Source organism: Notolepis coatsorum (assembly GCF_963971535.1).
Source record: "Notolepis coatsorum genome assembly, chromosome: 11".
In the NCBI taxonomy this organism is placed as follows: Eukaryota; Metazoa; Chordata; class Actinopteri; order Aulopiformes; family Paralepididae; genus Notolepis; species Notolepis coatsorum.
Window position 1 is genome coordinate 2,517,664 of NC_140175.1, and position 24,226 is coordinate 2,541,889.

Below are 24,226 nucleotides of genomic sequence, written 5' to 3' on the forward strand. Positions count from 1 at the left end.
GAACCCATTAAAGAAAGCCCCAGCAAGGTTAGTAAACCATAGAACCCATTAAAGAAAGCCCCAGCAAGGTTAGTAAACCATAGAACCCATTAAAGAAAGCCCCAGCAAGGTTAGTAAACCATAGAACCCATTAAAGAAAGCCCCAACAAGGTTAGTAAACCATAGAACCCATTAAAGAAAGCCCCAGCAAGGTTAGTAAACCATAGAACCCATTAAAGAAAGCCCCAGCAAGGTTAGTAAACCATAGAACCCATTAAAGAAAGCCCCAGCAAGGTTAGTAAACCATAGAACCCATTAAAGAAAGCCCCAACAAGGTTAGTAAACCATAGAACCCATTAAAGAAAGCCCCAGCAAGGTTAGTAAACCATAGAACCCATTAAAGAAAGCCCCAGCAAGGTTAGTAAACCATAGAACCCATTAAAGAAAGCCCCAGCAAGGTTAGTAAACCATAGAACCCATTAAAGAAAGCCCCAGCAAGGTTAGTAAACCATAGAACCCATTAAAGAAAGCCCCAGCAAGGTTAGTAAACCATAGAACCCATTAACCCAATGGGTGCCAGCCATTAGACGGGGCCTGCTGCAGTTAGGCCAGTTAGGCCAGCTTTTTTTGTTTGTAGAGCTAAATCTATATTTTATATTATAGCTATGGATCCAATATCATTGTCAATTGACAGTAAGAACCTTCCGCTCAAGATGCAAAAAAGAAAAATGTTTCCATCCATAGGTTCCCGTTTTATACCGTGGTGAATATGAGTGTTATATCGGAATGATCTGGGATAATTCCTGTGAGGCTACTTATAAGCCGCAATGCTAATAATGTTAAATCCATTGGCGTTTCGTCCCTACACACGATAGTTAAAAATCCAAATGCATATGATCGGTATTATGTTCCATCATGAATGCATGAAAGGGGGGGGGGGGTCGTTTCTGATTAATTGATTGCCAATAACGGCATTCGTTATTACCACAACATACGCTGATCTGGGGGATGGCTATGAAATCCTTGCACAATCAAGCTGAAATTGACGTCAAATTGCTCTTACCTTTGGCCGGTGCGATTCCACCAAAAAGAACATTCCTATTATTTGATTGCCATCTGGTAGATCATATGTCCATTTGGCCCACGCCATAACCCTCATCAATACATTCTCGTTTTATACCGTGGTGAATATGAGTATAGTTTTAGAGTAATTCTGTGTAATCCCAGGAAACGCAGCTAAACAGCGTTTTATTGCATTTCATTAGGAAGCGTGCCATTCCTCGCTTGGATCGACAATCAATCTGAAATCAACGTTAGATTATCGGTATTATGTTTCATCATGCATGCATGAAAGGGTGGGGGGGGGGGGGGTTCTATGCTTCGATCGTCACCAACGGAATACGTTACACAGTACATTACAGACACACGCTCCGATCGCGGGGAAGGAATTATCGGATCAGCGCAAGATTGATAACATATAGCCCTTACCTTGTCTATGATGTACTGCAAAAAGAATATTCCAATTATCTGATCGCCATTCCAAGTACTGTTCGCAATCGTGTTTCCAACGTAATCCAGCATTGAACATGAACGGGGGGGGCCCGATCCTCGTCGATGCATCCGTTATAAGCACTTGCCTTGCCCGAGTACTTAGACCCGCCCGCACGCCGCAGCTCGGTCCAGACACCAAGCCACATAGTTTCAAATGGAGTACAATAGCGGCCGCAAGGCGTTAGGCGGCGGTATTGGATGTTTGCGATCTCGGACCCATTCAGGACAGCCTGCACAGGCTGCCCGATGAATTATCAATGGAAATAGCGATTAAAAGAAATAACGATCCAGAAACGTGTTAATCCGTGAATGGCACTCAACCGTCGGGTGCCAATCACGTGTTTATCCATGAATGGCACTGGATGTGTTAAGGGTTAAAGGGGAACTCCAACATTTTGGGAAATTAGCTTATTTAACATCTCCCAAGATGTTGGAGTTCCCCTTTAAGGCTGATCAATATATTAAATTCATATTGAAATAGTCGACACAATATCTACATGGCTGCAATAAGGACTGTTTGTTATTGTTTTTAAAAGGAATGTCATCAGACGGTGACGTACTGAGAATCCTTTTCGCTTGATGACGTCGGTCACTAGTCGTTAACACATTCCCGGCCATCCACGTATATATACGTGATTGGGAGCCAGCGCTTGAAGGCCAATCACGTATATATACGTGTTAAACTTTTTTTTTTTTTTTTTTTTTTATTCGATTTTAATATCCTATTCACTGTCACAGAGCTGTATTTTGGCTGGAAAATGCATATTGGGACTCGGAAAGTGCAGTACCGGCCAGATCCTGGTAGTGGCGCTGTCTCGAGAATGCAGTAATCCTTGTTTCAGACCTGGTGTCACATTTTTTTCACTTTTTCTGTTAGCCTGAAGCGAGGGCTTTACCCGATCGCCTGGAATACTTTTTGCGACGCCGAATTCAATATGCAGTAAAGGAATATAGCATCAGCCAATGAACATATCGATCTACCAGATGGCGATCAAATAATAAATAATTCTTTTTGGAATCCAACCGGCCACAGGTAAGAGTGATTTGACGTCAATTTCAGCCTGATCGGGCCTTGTTCTCATAGCCAACCCCCTGATCAGCGTATGTTGTTGTAATAACAAATGCCGTTATTGGTAATCAATAATCAGAAACGACTTCCCCCGCCCCCCCCCCCCCCCCTTTCATGCATTCATGGTGGAACATGATACCGATCATATGCATTTTGATTTTTAACTCTAGCTTGTGTAGGGACGAAACGGCAATCGATTTAACGTTATTAGCTTAGTGCCTTATAACTAGCTTTGCAGGAATTATCCCAGATCATTCCGATATAACGCTCATATTCATTAGGCTATAAAACGGGAACGTATTGATGAAAAAAAAAATTCTTTATGGCATATTGAAGGGAAGGTTTATACTGTCAATTGACAATGACAATGGATACATAGCTATAATCGAAAATATAGATTTAGCTCTACAAACAACGTCACACACAGTGAAAAGCTGGCGTCCTAGAGTGGATGGCTGGCCGGGAATGTGTTAACGGGTCTCTTCTCTCTTCCAGATGATCTTCTATAAGAACGGGGTGAGCCAAGGCATGGCTTATGAAAACCTGTTTGAAGGCCTCTACTTTCCCGCCATCTCCCTCTACAAGAGCTGCCAGGTCAGTATGGCCATCATATATATATATACACTTTTGATTTGATTTGATTTGAAATCTTTATTTCGAACATGTAAATGAATACAAACAAAATAAATAACTAAACAAAATCAAAACATAACTCAAACAAAATAATAACTAAACAAAAGCAAAACATAACTCAATTTACATGTTCGAAAAGGAGTAGCAAGAAGTATACACTTATTTAATCCTACCCCTTTTCCACTACTCAAATGAGTGTACTATTTTAAAACAAAAATATATATATATATGTGACTCGACGTGACCAAACCCGATTTGATCCGGTGAGAAACAAGTGCCAGAAAAGGAACAATTGTCTTGCTCTTCAGAAAATCGAAAAAAATCGAAATCTGTTTTTTTTTACATCTTTGAAATGTCAATGTGTTCTCTTATTTGCTCTTATTTTCAAACTTAAATACAACTTGTAAATGAGGTAATTATTGTTATATAGTTCGACAGTATTGTCTCTCAATACTGTGGAAAAACTACAGGTGAGGGGATTTACGTGTGGGTCTGTCAGCTTAACAGGTACTTAAGAGGTGTTGAAACACACACAGCCAAACGCTCTCCTTTCTTAGCAGGGAGAAGAACAATGTTTATACACTTTATCTTAATGTTATAAGTTATAGCAACGCAACAAACGCAGTGTCCTGTCCATATAAAAAAGATTAAAAAAAAACGCGAGTCCGCGGGTGTATTGTCATTAAATTAAACAACATTAAAACACATTTAGAATGTCACGAATTTGATGAGCGAACGAATTTACTTCGAGTGAATTTATTGCAACCTAATGGTATAAGAAGTAAATTCATTCAATAGGGAAACGCAAAGAAAATAACAAACAAGTTATTATTATTATAGGACGCGTTGGTTGTTGTTGTAGACGAACGCGCGCTGGCAATTCATTTGATGACAAGACAAACGTCTTTCTGGGTCTGCATCCCCTTAACAATTGTGTGTATTGAGCTGTACTGTATTATTGCAACTTGGCTTGAATCCGCAGCAATAAGCCAGATAAACAAAATTGTATTAACGCGCCTCGTTAAATCCTCCGCCGTTTCCTCTCTCTCAGTGCTCCACTGTCCGGCTGGCTGCTCTGCCTGTCTGTCTGGCTACTCTGATCCAATCACATTCAGCGTTTCTCCCCCCCCACCCACAGTCTGCGAATCAGAGCAGAGTAGGGCGGGTTTTCACGGAATGGAAAGTCTCTTTGCTTGTGAAGAGTGGCAGAAACCTTTCACTACCACACTACAGAAGGTTAACCCTTTCACTGCCACACTACAGAAGGTTAACTTGATTGATTGATTGAAAACTTTATTAACAGATTGCAGAATGGGTACAATACAGTACAGCTCAATACACACAATTGTTAAGGGGATGCAGACCAGAGAAAGACTTTCATCTTGTTTACATCAGGATCCCCCATTTTCAATTCATCATAGAAAATAATGTTATGAATGCCCGAAAACATTTGTGATGTCACAGTATGATGTCATAATCAAACATTCTAGAACATTTGTGTATCTATTCAACAATTATCTCACAGCTACAGAAGGTTAACCCTTTCACTGCCACACTACAGAAGGTTAACCTTTAAATCTAAACATCTAAATGCTTATTGATGTAGCCTTTCCTTCAGCCAATACCTTGACCCCCAACATTACATGGCTTATGTGAGGCTTCCAACAAACCTTTCACTACCACACTACAGACGGTTAACCCTTTCACTACCACACTACAGAAGGTTAACCTTTCCTTATAATACATTTACATTTAGTAATTTAGCTTTTAGACTTACAAGGCAAATACTTCAACTGCCACAACAACTTGCCACAAGACAGAGTCATTGCCATAACAAAAGAGCCTGATGCAAGGTGTTAATGTCCCCAGAGAGAGGGGGGCCATGGAATACAATGCATTCTGGGTAGGGTTGTAGTTGATTAAATCACAGGTGTGAACCTCTCCACAAGTTCGAAGACCATTCATCTCTGAATGCGTTTACTGATATCTCCATGATTCATAGGATGTAGCTTGAAAAATATCCCACCAAAATGTTCAAGTGATGGCTTATTTTTAAGGTATGAATCTGTACTTTCACAATATGTAAAAAAAAAAAAATGAAGATCCCTCAACATGACCCTGAAGTCCATACCTGGTCACATATATGCAAAACAAAAAAACAAACTATATGTAAAACATGAAAGAAATAAAATAAAAATTTTAACACCCGTGAACATCAAGTCCCTTCCTCTTCCCTGTACCTCGTGAACATAATTTCCTTATACATTTGTTTGAATTGTCTCATGTTTGGACATTGCTTTAGCACCACATTCAGACTGTTCCACAGTTTCACTCCACATATCGAGATGCAGTGTCTTCTCATGGTAGTGCGTACATTTAGCACTTTTAAATTGAGTTCTCCCCTCAGATTATAACCCCCCCTCCCTATCAAAGAACAGTTCTTGAATGTTTCCTGGAAGTAGATCTCTGCCAACGACGAGAGGGCCTACCTGGAAGAGGTAGAGAATCTGTCACAGTGGTGTCAGGAGAACTGCCTCTCCCTGAACGTCAGCAAAACAAAAGAGATGATTGTGGACTTCAGGAGGTCGGGGGTCAAGGACTACAGCCCCCTCAGCATCGACGGGGCACCGGTTGAGAGAGTGAACAGTTTCAAGTACCTCGGAGCCCACATATCCGAGGACTTGACATGGACCACACACATTGACAGTCACAGTGTCGTGAAGAAGGCACGGCAACGCCTCTACTTCCTCAGGCGCCTAAGGAAGTTCCAAGTCAGTCAGAAGATCCTTAGGAACTTCTACTCATGTACAATAGAGAGCATCCTGACTGGCAACATCACCTCCTGGTTTGGGAATAGCACCGCACAAGACCGTAGCAGACTACAAAGAGTGACACGTTCAGCCGAACGCACAATTGGAGGGGGGCTTCCCACCCTCCAGAACATTTACAACAAGCGGTGCAGGGGGAAGGCTAAGAGAATTATTAAGGACTCGAGCCACCCGAACAACTGCCTCTTTGAACTGCTGCGGTCAGGCAAGCGATACCGGAGTCTTAAGGCGAGCACAGAAAGACTCAGAAGAAGCTTCTATCCCCAGGCCATCAGGCTGCTAAACGAACAATAAACACTATGCAACAACCATCAAATGCACACAGCACACACACCCACACACTCACTTAAACCACACAAACACACTTTATATTTATTGATAAAGGATTTGCACTACAACTCGTACACCCACTGTAAATTGTACCTAAATTGCACCTCATCCCATTTCTGCCTTGCACTATATAGTATTGTATTAGTACACTGCACAGTATTGTATATTATATGGTCTATTCTGCATCGAACATTGTACATATGTCTATACTGAACACTGTGACCTAATTTTTTATTTTATTTTTTACTTCTAAATTACATGCTATACTATGTTATTTTATTTCATACTTATCTTGTCTTGCACAGTCTCTGGAGCGTAACAGTAAGAAGCATTTTGTATAAAAGTATTCTGTACTTCTGTATGACAACTATTAAAGAAACTTGAAACTTGAAGTACATGACCTTTTGCTTTATACATTAATTGTGCTGTTTTAAATTCCACAAGATCATTTAACTTTAATGTTTTTGACTTTAAAAATAATATGTTTGTGTGATCACGATAACCTGCAATGTGAACTATCCTTATGGCCCTTTTTTGGAGTATAAAAAGTGGTTGCAGTGTAGAATTATAACTAAGTGTTTCCCCAGACTTCAGCACAGTCATTTACTTTATTACCAAAGAGATCAGTCTTTGATGAGGCGTTCTGCAGTAGCAGCACTCCAGTGCATTTATGTTGAGTTATTGTTTTGTATATTGATACATGTTGTTATTATTGACTCTTTCCAGGTCTCTGTTAATTTCGGACCACATTTCAAACACCCTCCTAAGGACATCAAGTTCCAGCCGGTGAGTACTGAACCTGTTCTCATTCTAGCAGCCTCTATACCTCTCTGTTTCAGTCCTGTTCTCATTCTAGCAGCCTCTATACCTCTGTTTCAGTCCTGTTCTCATTCTAGCAGCCTCTATACCTCTCTGTTTCAGTCCTGTTCTCATTCTAGCAGCCTCTATACCTCTGTGTCAGTCCTGTTCTCATTCTAGCAGCCTCTATACCTCTCTGTTTCAGTCCTGTTCTCATTCTAGCAGCCTCTATACCGCTCTGTTTCAGCCCTGTTCTCATTCTAGCAGCCTCTATACCTCTCTGTTTCAGTCCTGTTCTCATTCTAGCAGCCTCTATACCTCTCTGTTTCAGTCCTGTTCTCATTCTAGCAGCCTCTATACCTCTCTGTTTCAGTCCTGTTCTCATTCTAGCAGCCTCTATACCTCTCTGTTTCAGTCCTGTTCTCATTCTAGCAGCCTCTATACCTCTCTGTTTCAGTCCTGTTCTCATTCTAGCAGCCTCTATACCTCTCTGTTTCAGTCCTGTTCTCATTCTAGCAGCCTCTATACCTCTGTGTCAGTCCTGTTCTCATTCTAGCAGCCTCTATACCTCTCTGTTTCAGTCCTGTTCTCATTCTAGCAGCCTCTATACCTCTCTGTTTCAGTCCTGTTCTCATTCTAGCAGCCTCTATACCGCTCTGTTTCAGTCCTGTTCTCATTCTAGCAGCCTCTCTACCTCTCTGTTTCAGTCCTGTTCTCATTCTAGCAGCCTCTATACCTCTCTGTTTCAGTCCTGTTCTCATTCTAGCAGCCTCTATACCTCTCTGTTTCAGTCCTGTTCTCATTCTAGCAGCCTCTATACCGCTCTGTTTCAGTCCTGTTCTCATTCTAGCAGCCTCTATACCGCTCTGTTTCAGTCCTGTTCTCATTCTAGCAGCCTCTATACCTCTGTTTCAGTCCTGTTCTCATTCTAGCAGCCTCTATACCTCTCTGTTTCAGTCCTGTTCTCATTCTAGCAGCCTCTATACCTCTCTGTTTCAGTCCTGTTCTCATTCTAGCAGCCTCTATACCCGTTTCTGTCCTGTTCTCAACAAGCTGTTCCTTCTGCGTCTAACGAGCGAGCCAACTTGATTGTATGAATATAATGAATGAATGATCATTGCATTTATATAGCGCTTTTCTAGACAATCAAAGCGCTCATATAATAATTATCATACATTTAGCAACACTAGATGCTAAAGGCACAGTTTCTGAATACCGTCTGTGTGGTTTGTGTTCTTCCTGTGTCAGTAGGGTTTGTGTACTTCCTGTGTCAGTATGGTTTGTGTACTTCCTGTGTTAGTAGGGTTTGTGTACTTCCTGTGTCAGTAGGGTTTGTGTACTTCCTGTGTCAGTAGGGTTTGTGTACTTCCTGTGTTAGTAGGGTTTGTGTACTTCCTGTGTTAGTAGCCCGTCAACAGACACAATGAGCAACAATAACGGGTCGTTGAATGTAATGATTCTTGATCTGATGTTTGATCGACCCGCTGTTGTCTCCACCCCCCAGATGAGCGACATGGGCTGGGGCGCCGTGATCGAACACACGCTGGCGGACATGCTGTACCACGTGGAGACCGAGGTGGACGGCCGCCGCAGCCCCCCCTGGGAAGGATAGATGTGACATGAAACGAGCGCACCTCGAACTCCACACAGCCAGTTGGAACAGCGTTTGGTCCATGAAGTCATCGGTATCGGACCGTGAGCCGGGAGGGTTTAAGCTACTATACTCTTGAGAGACCACGAGGAGCACACTAGTTACCCAAGACGTTGGGGTTCTACTGAATGAATCTGTTGCTCTGAAGAGCCGATCGTCCGCTGCAGCCGCCTGGTCAAATGACACGCGGGTTCATCGGCATCTAAGCAACTCCCAATAAAAATATTCCTGTTTAAGTAAAAACCCACATGGATTTGTGAACCTTTAACAATATGTGGAAATAGGATGGTTGGTGCTCTCTTGCTTTGTTGAAAATGTATATTTTGATTTTTTTTTAAGCCATAAATGTGATTCTGTAGAAACACGGATTCTCTTCTTCTGGTGTTTTGAGCCGTCAACATTCCCTCCAGACATCCATCCTCCAAACAGAAGACTCCACTGTCGGAGTTCAGTTGTGGTTTAAGTGGCCGGTTTTGATTTTTTTCTTTTTTTACCGTTTCAGTTTTAAAAATTTATTTACAATTGTTTTGTATTCATTCTGGTTTTAATAATAAAAAAAAGAAAGAAACTACTCGCTACCAGAAGGAAAGGTTTGATTTATTTACATAGATTTGGCACAGTAGGCACACAAAGTATAGAATCTGACCCGGTACACTCGAGTCCAAAGCACGGGGCGGGCGAGCAACGTCGCCTGGCGATGCCATCAGCTGTCGCTCAACAGTCTCTTAGCAACCCCACACCACACACAACCGTTCAGGCAAGTTAGTTAATATAATATAATATAATATATAATAGTTATTATTCATGGTCATATTTTTCCCCCCTCCTTTTCCCGATTTTTCTCCCATCCCACTGTTAGTCGTTATGCCAATTCCCAACCCCCTTCCTGGTTGTTGCGCACTCCCCTCTACTGTTGGTCCGGGAGGCCGGAGACTGTCACATGCTATCCTCCGACACATGTGCAGCCAGCCGGCAGCCAGCCTGGCAGCGCAGATTCTCACCGGGAGAGTAACGTGTGGAAGGTCACACTACCTCCCTCCAGATCCTACCCTCGCTGTGCAGGCGCCCCGACCGAACTGTAGGGGTCGCTGTCCACAACGCCCAGGACCCACCCATCAGCTTTCCCACCCCCTGATACAGCCAATTGTGTTAGTGTGAACGACCAGCCAAGCTGATAGCAACGCACAGAGCTGGATTCGAACCCAGCGTCTCCTGCATTGATGGCGAGCGCCTTGCCCACTACACCACCTAGCCGCCCCTATTCATGGTCATATTATCATTATTATTATTGTTATCATAGTTATGGTAATGATTATTATTATTATTATTCTATGGTATGAAGCTGTAAGGTGCACTTGAGCTGACCATTATGTTAAAATGAATATGGAGTTTGGAAGGGGGCAGGAAACATACATTTTCTTCATCCTGCTCCTTTTCGGCCAGCGGGTGTATCATGTTAAAAAAAAGATGTTGGTGATATTGTGCAAAGATTAACTACCCCCATGTACGAAACAAAATAAAATGAATATAAGCTATACGTTCACTACCACCGATTGGCCTGAAGATGTCCACAGAGATCTACGATAGCCTACTATGACCACCGCTATGACGGCAGCATTAACTCATTATTCAACTAACGATAGTTATTTATTTTTGATCCACTTTTTCTCCCATCCCAATTACCCGCTGTGCCAATTTTCCCCTCCCCTGTCTTGAACGTTGCTCGCATATGCCCCCCACTGGACGGTCGTAGGGAGGATAGAAGCCTTGCATCACGTGTCCCCTCCGATACACGAGGAGGCAGCCTGTCGCATCTTTTCACCTGCCAGCGCGGACTCTCATTGGCGAGGTGTAACGTCCAGATTACCACCCATCGACTTTCCACCCGCTGACTCTGCCAATTGAGTTGGTATGACGACTGCCTGGCCTAAGCCGGAGGCAACGCCGACAGCCGGAGTCGAACCCGGTGTCTCTTGCGTTGGTGACGAGCACAATGTCCGCTGCGCCACCCAGCCACCCAACTTAACGTTATTTATTTAAATTGTTCCTGTTAATTAACATGGTAATAATACGTAGGTTATTGATCAATGAATGTATTGATAGGGCGGTCAGGTGGCGTAACGGAGATTGCGTTCGTCACCAACCCCGGAGCGGCTGGATTCGCCTGTTCGAATCCAGCTCACAGCTCCGGGGTTGTCACCAGCTTGGCTGGCCGTTCACACTAATACAATTGGCAGTATTAGAGGGTGGGAGAAGCTGGCGGGGTGGGTCCGGGTCGTTGTAAACAGCGACTCCTACAGTTCGGTCGGGGCGCCTGCTGAGCGCGGATAGGATCTAAGGGGGGTAGTGTGATCCTTCCACACGTTACACCCTCTCAGTGAGAGTCCGCGCTGCCAGGTGAAAAGAAGCGGTTGATTGGCTAGACGTGTGTCGGAGGAAGCACGTGATAGCCTCCACTCTCCCAGACCGACTGTGGGGGGTAAGTGCGCAGCGACCAGGAAGGGGATTGGGAATTGGCATAACGGCTAACATTGGGATGGGAGAAAATCGGATGAAAAAGGAGGGGGGAAAAGATCAATAAAAAAAAAAAAAATGAATATTGATAAATTAATTTATATTACAAATGATACGCCAGTAGAAGTTATGTTATTTCCTCATTGTCCTTGCCGTGTCGCCTGTCTGCCTAAAAAACTATAGGATTGAGGCGATATTTAGCCAGGCGACAGAAGTTGATATTTAGCCAGGCGACAGAAGTTGATATTTAGCCAGGCGACAGAAGTTGATATTTAGCCAGGCGACAGAAGTTGATATTTAGCCAGGCGACAGAAGTTGATATTTAGCCAGGCGACAGAAGTTGATATTTAGCCAGGCGACAGAAGTTGATATTTAGCCAGGCGACAGAAGTTGATATTTAGCCAGGCGACAGAAGTTGATATTTAGCCAGGCGACAGAAGTTGATATTTAGCCAGGCGACAGAAGTTGATATTTAGCCAGGCGACAGAAGGTGATATTTAGCCAGGCGACAGAAGGTGATATTTAGCCAGGCGACAGAAGTTGATATTTAGCCAGGCGACAGAAGTTGATATTTAGCCAGGCGACAGAAGTTGATATTTAGCCAGGCGACAGAAGTTGATATTTAGCCAGGCGACAGAAGTTGATATTTAGCCAGGCGACAGAAGTTGATATTTAGCCAGGCGACAGAGGTTGATATTTAGCCAGGCGACAGAAGTTGATATTTAGCCAGGCGACAGAAGTTGATATTTAGCCAGGCGACAGAAGTTGATATTTAGCCAGGCGACAGAAGTTGATATTTAGCCAGGCGACAGAGGTTGATATTTAGCCAGGCGACAGAAGGTGATCAGGCGACAGAAGTTGATATTTAGCCAGGCGACAGAAGGTGATCAGGCGACAGAAGTTGATATTTAGCCAGGCGACAGAAGTTGATATTTAGCCAGGCGACAGAAGTTGATATTTAGCCAGGCGACAGAAGTTGATATTTAGCCAGGCGACAGAAGGTGATCAGGCGACAGAAGTTGATATTTAGCCAGGCGACAGAAGTTGATATTTAGCCAGGCGACAGAAGTTGATATTTAGCCAGGCGACAGAAGTTGATATTTAGCCAGGCGACAGAAGTTGATATTTAGCCAGGCGACAGAAGTTGATATTTAGCCAGGCGACAGAAGTTGATATTTAGCCAGGCGACAGAAGTTGATATTTAGCCAGGCGACAGAAGTTGATATTTAGCCAGGCGACAGAAGTTGATATTTAGCCAGGCGACAGAAGGTGATATTTAGCCAGGCGACAGAAGTTGATATTTAGCCAGGCGACAGAAGTTGATATTTAGCCAGGCGACAGAAGTTGATATTTAGCCAGGCGACAGAAGTTGATATTTAGCCAGGCGACAGAAGTTGATATTTAGCCAGGCGACAGAAGTTGATATTTAGCCAGACGACAGAAGTTGATATTTAGCCAGGCGACAGAAGTTGATATTTAGCCAGGCGACAGAAGTTGATATTTAGCCAGGCGACAGAAGTTGATATTTAGCCAGGAGACAGAAGTTGATATTTAGCCAGGCGACAGAAGTTGATATTTAGCCAGGCGACAGAAGTTGCTGCGCGATCGTGCTGTGCGGCTTCTCTCATTCATAACAATCTGTCGCCCGGCATGAAAAATCACCCACCTTGTGCACATGGACTTAAGGGTGACCGTTGGGTAATATGATACACATGCTTGCCAACAATACAGGCATGATATCTTCCAGCATAGCTGCCTGTAACCGTTGGTAACCACTTTAAAAAAAATAAATGACCTCATTTCTGAAGTGGAGGAGCAAGTTTTAAAACACTGCTGTTCTACTGGCATCCGGCAATAACTCACAATCGTTTGTGCTTTTGTTGATATATTTCTCATAGCAAACAGTCGTCTCTTCCACTGCCGTGTACAAAACAATGGTTGCTACGCTACAGGGAGCCATGCTGGAAGACGGCCAGCATGAGGCCTCTTGTTGAGACGAGGAAGAAGATGCAAAATAAGGCATCTGGGCAACAAGAGGTTGCTATGCAACCAGTACAAACATGTTTAGACCGTAAACAGTGGATCGTCACCAAGTCCATTTGTCCAGGTAGAGAATGAAACACAGTGTTGGGTTAGAACTCCTGAACTGTTCTGAGGTCAGATTGTCCAGGTAGAGAATGGAACACAGTGTTGGGTTAGAACTCCTGAACTGGTTCTGAGGTCAGATTGTCCAGGTAGAGAATGAAACACAGTGTTGGGTTAGAACTCCTGAACTGTTCCGAGGTCAGATTGTCCCGGTAGAGAATGAAACACAGTGTTGGGTTAGAACTCCTGAACTGTTCTGAGGTCAGATTGTCCAGGTAGAGAATGAAACACAGTGTTGGGTTAGAACTCCTGAACTGTTCTGAGGTCAGATTGTCCAGGTAGAGAATGGAACACAGTGTTGGGTTAGAACTCCTGAACTGTTCCGAGGTCAGATTGTCCAGGTAGAGAATGGAACACAGTGTTGGGTTGGAACTCCTGAACTGTTCTGAGGTCAGATTGTCCAGGTAGAGAATGAAACAGTGTCGGGTTAGAACTCCTGAACTGTTCTGAGGTCAGATTGTCCAGGTAGAGAATGAAACAGTGTCGGGTTAGAACTCCTGAACTGTTCTGAGGTCAGATTGTCCAGGTAGAGAATGAAACACAATTGATTGATTGAAAACTTTATTAACAGATTGCAGAATGGGTACAATACAGTACGGCTCAATACACACAATTGTTAAGGGGATGCAGACCAGAGAAAGACTTTAGTCTTGTTCACATCAGGGTCCCCCATTTTCAATTCATCAGGACATACATGACATTACAGATATACAGTACTGTTACATCCAGACATTTACGACATACAAGATATACAAATATACAGTACTGTTTAAGAGACGGATATTATAAAAGAAAATATATACATTCGAGGGGGAAGAAACTGTACATTGGAGGGGGTTGGGTGGGGGTTTGGACATTTACCGGGTCCAGGGTAAGGTTATTTAACCAGGGTAAGGTTATTTAACCCGGGTAAGGTTATTTAACCAGGGTAAGGTTATTTAACCAGGGTAAGGTTATTTAACCAGGGTAAGGTTATTTAACCCGGGCAAGGTTATTTAACCAGGGTAAGGTTATTTAACCCGGGTAAGGTTATTTAACCAGGGTAAGGTTATTTAACCAGGGTAAGGTTATTTAACCAGGGTAAGGTTATTTAACCCGGGCAAGGTTATTTAACCCGGGTAAGGTTATTTAACCAGGGTAAGGTTATTTAACCAGGGTAAGGTTATTTAACCAGGGTAAGGTTATTTAACCAGGGTAAGGTTATTTAACCAGGGTAAGGTTATTTAACCAGGGTAAGGTTATTTAACCAGGGTAAGTCCCTGCACTAAAGGGACATTTCATTGCTTCAGTTTTGCCCTAATGTCACCTGAGGGCATCTGGTGTTGGACGACTGCACGCTTGTCAAGAGCCAATCGCACAGTCTTTCAGTATTGACATTACAATGAGATGTCACGCTAATATGTCATGTTCATTTATTTTGCATTTATTTTAAATTTGTTGGACCTTATGGTGTTCTTGTTTTGTTCTTATTGTGATGTTTCTTCTTGACTTGTTTAAAGAAGACGTGTCCGGCCCATGGGGACATTAACGTGTGTCGTCGGGCCTTACAAATAAATTTGATTTGATTTGATTTGAGTTCTACAGTAGGACGTACTACTATAATACCTAACAAAACAAGTCATTCGAATAATAGAGGCCTACTGCTGGAACGATTAATTTCGCATATATATATAGTGCTGTCAATCGATTAAAATATTTAACTCGATTAATTGCATGATTGACCATAGTTAACTCGCGATTAATCACAAATTAATTGCATTTTTTTTTCTCTTTTTTTCTTAAACAGATATTTTTCAAATTCCAAGTTTTAATACTCTTATCAACATGCAAGTCAACAAATGCTTGCTTTATGCAGCCATTTAACACAAACGGATGACCCTCATGCATTGCAAATTTGCATCAAATTCAAAACAGAGTGATGCACAAAATAACTTAAAAGAAAATAATAATTTAAAACAATGAATAAAGTGTGCATGAAATAATAGGGGAAAGAGAACGTTAGGAACTTGTTACATTCACACACACAAGGGCTGAGTAATCACACACCCCCCTCTCTCTCTCACACACACTCTCCCAGCTCTCTTTCTCTCTTGCCCCTTCCTCATCTCTCTCACCCCCCTCTCTCTCTCTCACCCCCCTCTCTCTCTCTATATCTCACACACACACACACACATCAGAAACAAACATAGTATCAATTAGAGCATCAATAATACACCTGAGTGAAGTCTAGTAAATACAAAAAAATAAAGAAATCTTAAAAGTTAATCGTGAGTTAAAAAAAATAGTGGCGTTAATAGAATCGGGCGATAACGCGCTAATACCGCGTTAACTTTGACAGCCTTATACAGTACGTGTGTGCTCTCGCGCTGTATTGTACTTGTGCTTTATGGTGACAAAACATTTGAATATAATCTAATCTAATTTTGGGAGATTATATAAAATATTATCATCATCTGGAGTCGCAAATCGCTGTCCCGCTACGGAGCACGCTCGCACGTGTGTATAGTATTCAGTATACAGAATCAGCTGCTGCATCATTAATGAACTATAGATTTATATGGAATTCGTTAATCTATTCTTAGTCTATTTCACTATATCTATCGCTGGCCGATCGATCGGGGCATCCCTAGTTGAAACCACGAGCGCACACCGGTCTGTCCGACTTGCGACTGCCTTTACGAGTACGTAAATCCTACGTACATCCTACAAAGAATTTACAATACCAAGCCATTCGAGAATGCCGAATAAGTATGTAAATCGAGTTACGAATGGAATCCTTGGTACATTTTACGTATGTCCATTCGAGAATAAGGACCACTGTCTTTTAGCTAGCTATCAATACTGTCTTTAGCTAGCTATCAATACTGACTTTAGCTAGCTATCAATACTGTCTTTAGCTAGCTATCAATACCATCTACTGGTATGTAAATACATGATATGTGAGAGAATAGCGCTCCCAAGTGATTTGAATTGACTTCACAGCTGCAGAATACATGGGCCTCCAAAATAAACACTTAGATACTGAGTTACACGTAGTGTCATGTAGTTACAGGTTCTTGGTCTCAAGGGTTCAGTTGTTCAGCAGCTGCAGACAGTAGAAACAGATTGAAGCCTCAGAGAAAACTGGTCTCAGGTCAGACGACTGAGGCAACGTGGAGGAGGACGTTTAGACAGGTAGAGTGGAGAACAGGTGGAGAGGAGGACAGGTAGAGAGGAGGACAGGTGGAGAGGAGGACAGGTGGAGAGGAGGACAGGTGGAGAGGAGAACAGGTGGAGAGGAGAACAGGTGGAGAGGAGAACAGGTAGAGAGGAGAACAGGTAGAGAGGAGAACAGGTGGAGAGGAGGACAGGTGGAGAGGAGAACAGGTGGAGAGGAGAACAGGTAGAGAGGAGAACAGGTAGAGAGGAGAACAGGTAGAGAGGAGAACAGGTGGAGAGGAGAACAGGTAGAGAGGAGGACAGGAACAGATCCATCTCTGCTTCCATTGTTGTTTGACTGCATACAGAGTTCTTGGCTACAGCTCGGTCAGTACCAGGGGTCGTCCTTAGAGGAGAGTGGTCAGTAATCCTACTTTCTCCAGGGACTCTTCGCTGGGGACGGAGGAGGCCTGAACGCTTCCACGCTGCAACACAATGAAGGACAAGACTTAATAATAATGTTTTGCAACAAACACACACACACACACACTCTATAAAGCAGTAGTTAATGTTCTCACCTGCTTGGGGAAGAGGCGCTTCCACAGAGACAGATGATTACACTTGTGTTTTTTATGCTTGGGGTTCGCAGGGCGGGGGGGGCCCGACCAGTCCAGGTCTGGAGAACGAGAGCCTGACGGCCCAAACACATTGAGCTCCTTGAAGCACTCCATTTCTATCATCTAGACTCGAGAGAGAGAAGAGAGAGAGAGAGAGAGAGAGAGAGAGAGAGTCAGTGAGTGTGTGAGTGAGAGAGAGTGTGAGAGAGAGTGAGTGTGAGAGAAAGTGAGTGTGTGTGAGAGTGAGTGAGTGAGAGTGAGAGAGAGTGAGTGTGAGAGAGAGTCAGTGAGTGTGAGAGAGAGTGAGTGTGTGAGAGTGAGAGAGAGAGAGAGAGAGAGAGATAGTGAGTGAGAGAGGGAGAGTGTGTGAGAGAGTGAGTGTGTGAGAGTGAGTGAGTGAGAGTGAGAGAGAGAGTGTGAGAGAGAGTCAGTGAGTGTGAGAGTGAGAGAGAGAGAGAGAGAGAGAGATAGTGAGTGAGAGAGGGAGAGTGTGTGAGAGAGTGAGTGTGTGAGAGTGAGTGAGTGAGAGAGAGAGTGTGAGAGAGAGTCAGTGAGTGTGTGAGTGTGAGAGAGAGTCAGTGAGTGTGAGAGTGTGAGAGAGAGTGAGTGTGAGAGAGTGAGTGTGAGAGTGAGTGAGAGAGAGAGAGAGATAGTGAGTGAGAGTGTGAGTGAGAGAGGGAGAGTGTGTGAGAGAGTGAGTGTGTGTGAGAGTGAGTGAGTGAGAGTGAGAGAGAGAGTGTGTGAGAGTGAGTGAGTGAGAGTCAGTGAGAGAGAGAGAGTGAGTGATTGTGAGAGTCAGTGAGAGAGAGAGAGAGAGAGAGAGAGAGAGAGAGTGAGTGAGAGAGAGTGAGTGAGTGTGGGATAGTGTGAGAGTGTGAGAGAGGAGGACAAAGGTCTCTTCCATTTTGGTTGAAAGTGGTCCAGAGTAGATGAGCTCACCTCGCTCTGCCAGGTTAACGGAACGCTGCCCGTGTCGAACTCGTGGTAGAAGTCCTCGTCTGACCTGTCCAGGGTGACGCCCTTCACCGTGGAGAACTCGTCGATGTCATGAACATCGCTGCAGTACACCAGCCTGGGCTGCAGGGGGCGAGAGAGAGCGGCACAGGGGGGGGGATGGTGACGACAACCGCCCAACAACTACATTATCCCTCGTGTCTTATTAACCCTTTCACTGCCACACAACAGCAGGTTAACCCTTTACTATCACACTACCGCCGGTTACTAAGGTTAACCCTTTCACTGCCACACAACAGCAGGTTAACCCTTTCACTGCCACACTACAGCAGGTTAACCCTTTACTATCACACTACCGACGGTTACTAAGGTTAACCCTTTCACTGCAATTCGATTACGATTCTTCAGGCAACGGTTCAATGCATCATGAGATCTCTTCATTTGACCACGATTCGATTTGATTCGATTAATTTTCTATCAGTTAATTCCCCCCAAAATGTTGAATACACAAATGTGGCTGCAGGGGGAACTGATTCACTCAGCATGAATGGACTATAGGTCAATAAAAACAATACACGCCAAAAAAAAAAACACATTTTCTTTTATTTTTCGATTAATTCCGATTATAATCGATTCTAACATATTCAAATCGATGCATCGAATCGAACACATTAGAATCGATGCATTTCGATTAATCGATGCGTCCTCACACCCCTACTGCCGACGGTTACTAAGGTTAACCCTTTCACTGCCACGCTACAGAAGGTTGACCCTTTACTATCACCCTACCGACGATAGTGCGATAGTAAAGCCAGGGTTAACCTTCTGTGTATTGTCGCAGTGAAAGGGTTAACCCGCCTGTTGTGTGGCAGTGAGGCGTGTAGAGTGGGGTGACTGTGTCATGTGACTCACCCAGTGAGGCGTGTAGAGTGGGGTGACTGTGTCATGTGACTCACCCAGTGAGGCGTGTAGAGTGGGGTGACTGTGTCATGTGACTCACCCAGTGAGGCGTGTAGAGTGGGGTGACTGTGTCATGTGACTCACCCAGTGAGGCGTGTAGAGTGGGGTGACTGTGTCATGTGACTCACCCAGTGAGGCGTGTAGAGTGGGGTGACTGTGTCATGTGACTCACCCAGTGAGGCGTGTAGAGTGGGGTGACTGTGTCATGTGACTCACCCAGTGAGGCGTGTAGAGTTTTAGGGTTCTACTCACGTCGGGTTTAAACGGAGCCTCGACAAGCCCCGCCTCCAGCATCCGGAACCGGACGTCTCTGAAGAACGGGTGGGCCTGGACCCCCGCGGCGCCCGACGCCTGGCACCCCAGTCTCTGTGCCGGGTCCTTGGTCAGCAGCTGAGGCGGCACAACCGGGTGAACCAGGGAGACCGTTTAGTGGGGTGGGGGTGCGTCTATACTTTCCGTAGCCGCATTTCTGCCAGACGTTTCTGGTCATGTGACATGTGCGCGCCCAATAGCGCGACGAGCTGTGTCTTTGCCCATTTCCACGTCAAACAGCCCGCAAACTACCTGGCGCCTTCTATCGCCCTGCTCTACGACAAACTCTAACCTTAACCAACTTCGAAAGAGTGCCTAAGCTTAACCAGTGTAGAAACTAGCGTCGGCCAATCAGAGAGCGTCTGCCAGAAATGCGGCTACGGAAAGTATAGACGCGGTGGGGGTAGACTAAGATAAGGTAGTTCTTTATTGTCTGTTGATCCAGAAATGTGTTTTGTGTCAATATTGAGTTACAAAAAAGAAGAGCATAGGACATCAACCATGTTACAGCAGAGACAGACAGACAGACAGACATCAGAGAGACAACCATGTTACAGCAGAGACAGACAGACAGACAAGACGTCAGAGAGACAACCATGTTACAGCAGAGACAGACAGACAGACAAGACGTCAGAGAGACAACCATGTTACAGCAGAGACAGACAGGCAGACAAGACATCAGAGAGACAACCATGTTACAGCAGAGACAGACAGACAGACATGACAGTAGAGAGACAACCATGTTACAGCAGAGACAGACAGACAGACATGACATCAGAGAGACAACCATGTTACAGCAGAGACAGACAGACAGACAAGACATCAGAGAGACAACCATGTTACAGCAGAGACAGACAGGCAGACAGACAAGACATCAGAGAGACAACCATGTTACAGCAGAGACAGACAGACAGACATGACGTCAGAGAGACAACCATGTTACAGCAGAGACAGACAGACAAGACATCAGAGAGACAACCATGTTACAGCAGAGACAGACAGACAGACATCAGAGAGACGACCATGTTACAGCAGAGACAGACAGACAGACAGACAGTAGAGAGACAACCATGTTACAGCAGAGACAGACAGACAGACATGACGTCAGAGAGACAACCATGTTACAGCAGAGACAGACAGACAGACACGACATCAGAGAGACAACCATGTTACAGCAGAGACAGACAGACAGACATGACATCAGAGAGACAACCATGTTACAGCAGAGACAGACAGACAGACATGACATCAGAGAGACAACCATGTTACAGCAGAGACAGACAGACAGACATGACATCAGAGAGACAACCATGTTACAGCAGAGACTAGGAGAGACTAGCAGGAGGGTAGGGTTAGACACCAGGAGAGACTAGGAGAGACTAGCAGGAGGGTAGGGTTAGACACCAGGAGAGACTAGCAGGAGGGTAGGGTTAGACACCAGGAGAGACTAGGAGAGACTAGCAGGAGGGTAGGGTTAGACACCAGGAGAGACTAGGAGAGACTAGCAGGAGGGTAGGGTTAGACACCAGGAGAGACCAGGAGGGGCTCCTCACCCGACAACACAGGTCTTTGGCTTCGCCGCTGAAGGTCTTGCCGTAGTGCGCCTCCTCGCCTCGTATCCTCTTCTCCATGACGGACCTGTTGGGCCGCTCGCCGTGTTGTCTGAAGGGGGCGCGGCCCGCCGTCATCTCGTACACCAGGCAGCCCAGGCCCCACCAGTCGGGACTCGTGCCGTAACGCTCGCCGCTGACCACCTCGGGGGCTGCGGGGACAAGAGGAGGGGGTGAGGCGCCCGGTCTGCTCTGCTGAGACCCAGAACAAGAGGAGGAGTGAGGCCCCCAGTCTGCTCTGCTGAGACCCAGTGGGCGGTACAGATCAGAGGTGATGAGGTCAGTCTGGTCTCTGGATGATGAGGTCAGTCTGGTGATGAGGTCAGTCTGGTGATGAGGTCAGTCTGGTGACGAGGTCAGTCTGGATGATGAGGTCAGGGGTCAGTCTGGTGACGAGGTACCTACCCATGTAGCCCACGGTCCCCACCCGGCCCTTCACCAGACCCTCCGCCGACAGCCGGACGGCCAGACCCAGGTCAGAGATACGGATGTGCCCTGAGAGGAGGAGAGGAAAGTTTCAACTTTAAACGCTGGGCGCTGCCGCACAGAAAAGCGCTGAAAAAGAAGCCGACTGCAGCGCATTTCCTACAGGCGGCAGCATGCGCTCTGTCCTCATTGGGATCAATTGACAAAAGACGCTTGCGCCCAGAAATATGCGGCAGGTGGACGCGGGCGCTAATACTGTTTTTTTGCTATTTTCTTTTAGAATACTGTTTTGGAGTCTTAATTTTTGTTAAGAATATAGGACAGGCATGGTATAAGCATTATGCTTCAGTCTGTACCTTTTCAGTCACTGTAAAATCAAATATTGTTAATGATGGTGTATATTGTATTGTGTGAGATGATGACTGAATAAACTACTACTACTACTACTACTACTACTACTACTACTACTACTACTACTACTACTACTACTACTACTACTACTACTACTACTACTACTACTACTACTACTACTACTACTACTACTACTACTACTACTACTACTACTACTACTACTACTACTACTACTACTACTACTACTACTACTACTACTACTAGGTACAGAGGTGGTATCTAACTATTGAGGTATGTAACTATTGAGGTATGTAGGGCAGAGTTGCTTCCCATTATCCAGGAATGGAGGAAGAAGGAATTCTAAAAATAGAATGAACAACAACGCCCAATGCTCTCACATCACATTTCACTTCCTGAATCTCCCGCCACACGACCTCATTGACAAAACATCCTCATCAGCATTTCCTGAGTTGTCTGAATCAGATCTCGGCTAGACGTGTAGTCGGAATAGTGTTGTAACTGAGGGGTTACAAAACCCGGACTGTATTAAAGATTGTTTAGATTAAACCACTACTAAATATTATTACTTGCCAGACAGTACAGTTAGGTAAATATGGCAGACACTCAATTGACGGCACGGGGACAAAGAGATCACGTTTACAGTATTTTAATAGTAATCAATATACAACTGAATGATCACGTTGCTCTTTTAATAGTGAAATGATAGTAGAATGTCAGAGTATCAAAGTCAAGGGGAATGAATAATTCCTAGGTTAAGAATACTCGACCGGAGCTCTGCATGGAGTGAGAGAGGCGATACAGGGCAAGCGAGGGGGATAGCTGGAGACTGGTGATTTCCCCCACGGAGTGGTAAGCTCCAGAGGAATTGAAGAATAGTCGGATACTCCTGCGGTCACTGAAGAAAAGGGGTTCTCGTACGGATCCAGTCCTTGTAATTCAAGTGCCCGATGGCAGGGTAATAGCTCTTAATCCAAAGCCTGATAGCAGTGATAGTAGCTAGCTAGCTTCGTTGGTCCTAGAAGCTAGCCCGGTGAAGGTCGTCAGGTGTAGTTAGATCCAAGCGCCGATGGTCTTAACTATGCTCTTCTCCACGTTACTTCGCTTACACAAGTCACTATAATACACCAATAATGGTTCTACAATATTAGGGTCGTATCTAAGTAGCTACTAGCTATCCGTAACGATACACCGCGGGTAGGCTTCCACTGCTCACATGTCCACTCGTTCTGCTGTTAGGTTACTTCACACTTCACCTCGTGTTCTGATACTAGTTACGTTAAGTTCACACACAGCTGCACATTAGATTAGGTTCACACTTCACTGCGGCTGCTGCGCCTTCTACAATATATATACTCAGAGTGATTTCTAGAGCGCAACCGAATTGCTTGTCCGGAATCAATGCGCCGGCTAAGGGCATGTCTGAACTTGCCCGGACACGTCTTTGAACTTGTCTGGGGGGCGCGACTGCTGGCGCCGCCAGTGTCAAGGGCGGTGTCCAATGAGGCGAGCGAATAATGCTATGATTCAAACGGAAGCTTAAAGGTATATAGCTTATATATATAAATAATATACAAGTGGCGGCTAGGTGGTGTAGTGGTCTAAGGCACTCGCCACCAGTGTGGAGACGCTAGGATTCGCGTGTTCGAATCCAGCTCTCCACATTGTTTTTCAGTTTGGCTGGTCGTCCGCAGTAATACACATTGGCCGTATTACGGGGAGGGAAAACTGAAGGGTGGGGATCGAACGTTGTGAACAAGCGACTCCTACAAGTCGGTTGGTGCGCCTGCGCAGTAGAATCAGGAAGTGTCGGGGGCAGCGTGAGCCTCCCACGCGTTACTCCTCGACACTGAGAGCTCGAGCTGCGCAGGTGAAAAGATGCGACTGCTGTTACCTCAAGTACCGGAGGGGACTTGTGCTATGTATGACTTAGTCCACATTGCAGCCGGCTTGTGGGAGGCAAGAAACAGCGTTCGTGACAGGGGAGGGTTGAATTGGATGATACGAAATTGGGATGGGAGAAAAATATAGAAAAATGGGAGAAAAAGTGGATCAAAAAAAAAAAAAAAAAATAATATACAAGTTATACAAAATAATAAACGTAGATTCTCAGAGTTAATCTGGCCCTTCAGAACAAGTGTAGTCGGAATAGTGTAGTCAGAATAGTGTAGTCGGAATAGTGTAGTCAGAATAGTGTAGTCAGAATAGTGTAGTCGGAATAGTGTAGTCGGAATAGTGTAGTCGGAATAGTGTAGTCGGAATAGTGTAGTCGGAATAGTGTAGTCGGAATAGTGTAGTCGGAATAGTGTAGTCGGAATAGTGTAGTCAGAATAGTGTAGTCG

General features: G+C 44.7%; 2 protein-coding genes across 3 annotated transcripts in view; one reads left to right on the forward strand and one right to left on the reverse strand.

The window, feature by feature from the left end:
• LOC311236811 (set1/Ash2 histone methyltransferase complex subunit ASH2-like) overlaps window positions 1–9,392 on the forward strand; it is a gene marked incomplete at its 5' end in the record, with an annotated part of 48,035 nt that extends 38,643 nt beyond the window's left edge. For both annotated transcript variants that reach the window (XM_084324575.1, XM_084324576.1), the window contains 3 exons: window positions 3,095–3,193; window positions 7,117–7,176; window positions 8,693–9,392. In XM_084324575.1, coding sequence (XP_084180701.1) covers window positions 3,095–3,193; window positions 7,117–7,176; window positions 8,693–8,800 — 267 coding nt within the window. In that variant the 3' untranslated portion in view covers window positions 8,801–9,392. The remainder of the gene's footprint in view (window positions 1–3,094; window positions 3,194–7,116; window positions 7,177–8,692) is intronic.
• Window positions 9,393–12,895: 3,503 nt separating this feature from the next.
• LOC311236470 (G protein-coupled receptor kinase 5-like) overlaps window positions 12,896–24,226 on the reverse strand; it is a gene marked incomplete at its 5' end in the record, with an annotated part of 39,056 nt that continues 27,725 nt past the window's right edge. The window contains 6 exons of the mRNA XM_084324149.1: window positions 12,896–17,121; window positions 17,215–17,376; window positions 18,193–18,330; window positions 19,420–19,557; window positions 21,033–21,241; window positions 21,495–21,584. Of these exons, the coding sequence (XP_084180275.1) occupies window positions 17,044–17,121; window positions 17,215–17,376; window positions 18,193–18,330; window positions 19,420–19,557; window positions 21,033–21,241; window positions 21,495–21,584 (815 nt within the window). The 3' untranslated portion in view covers window positions 12,896–17,043. The remainder of the gene's footprint in view (window positions 17,122–17,214; window positions 17,377–18,192; window positions 18,331–19,419; window positions 19,558–21,032; window positions 21,242–21,494; window positions 21,585–24,226) is intronic.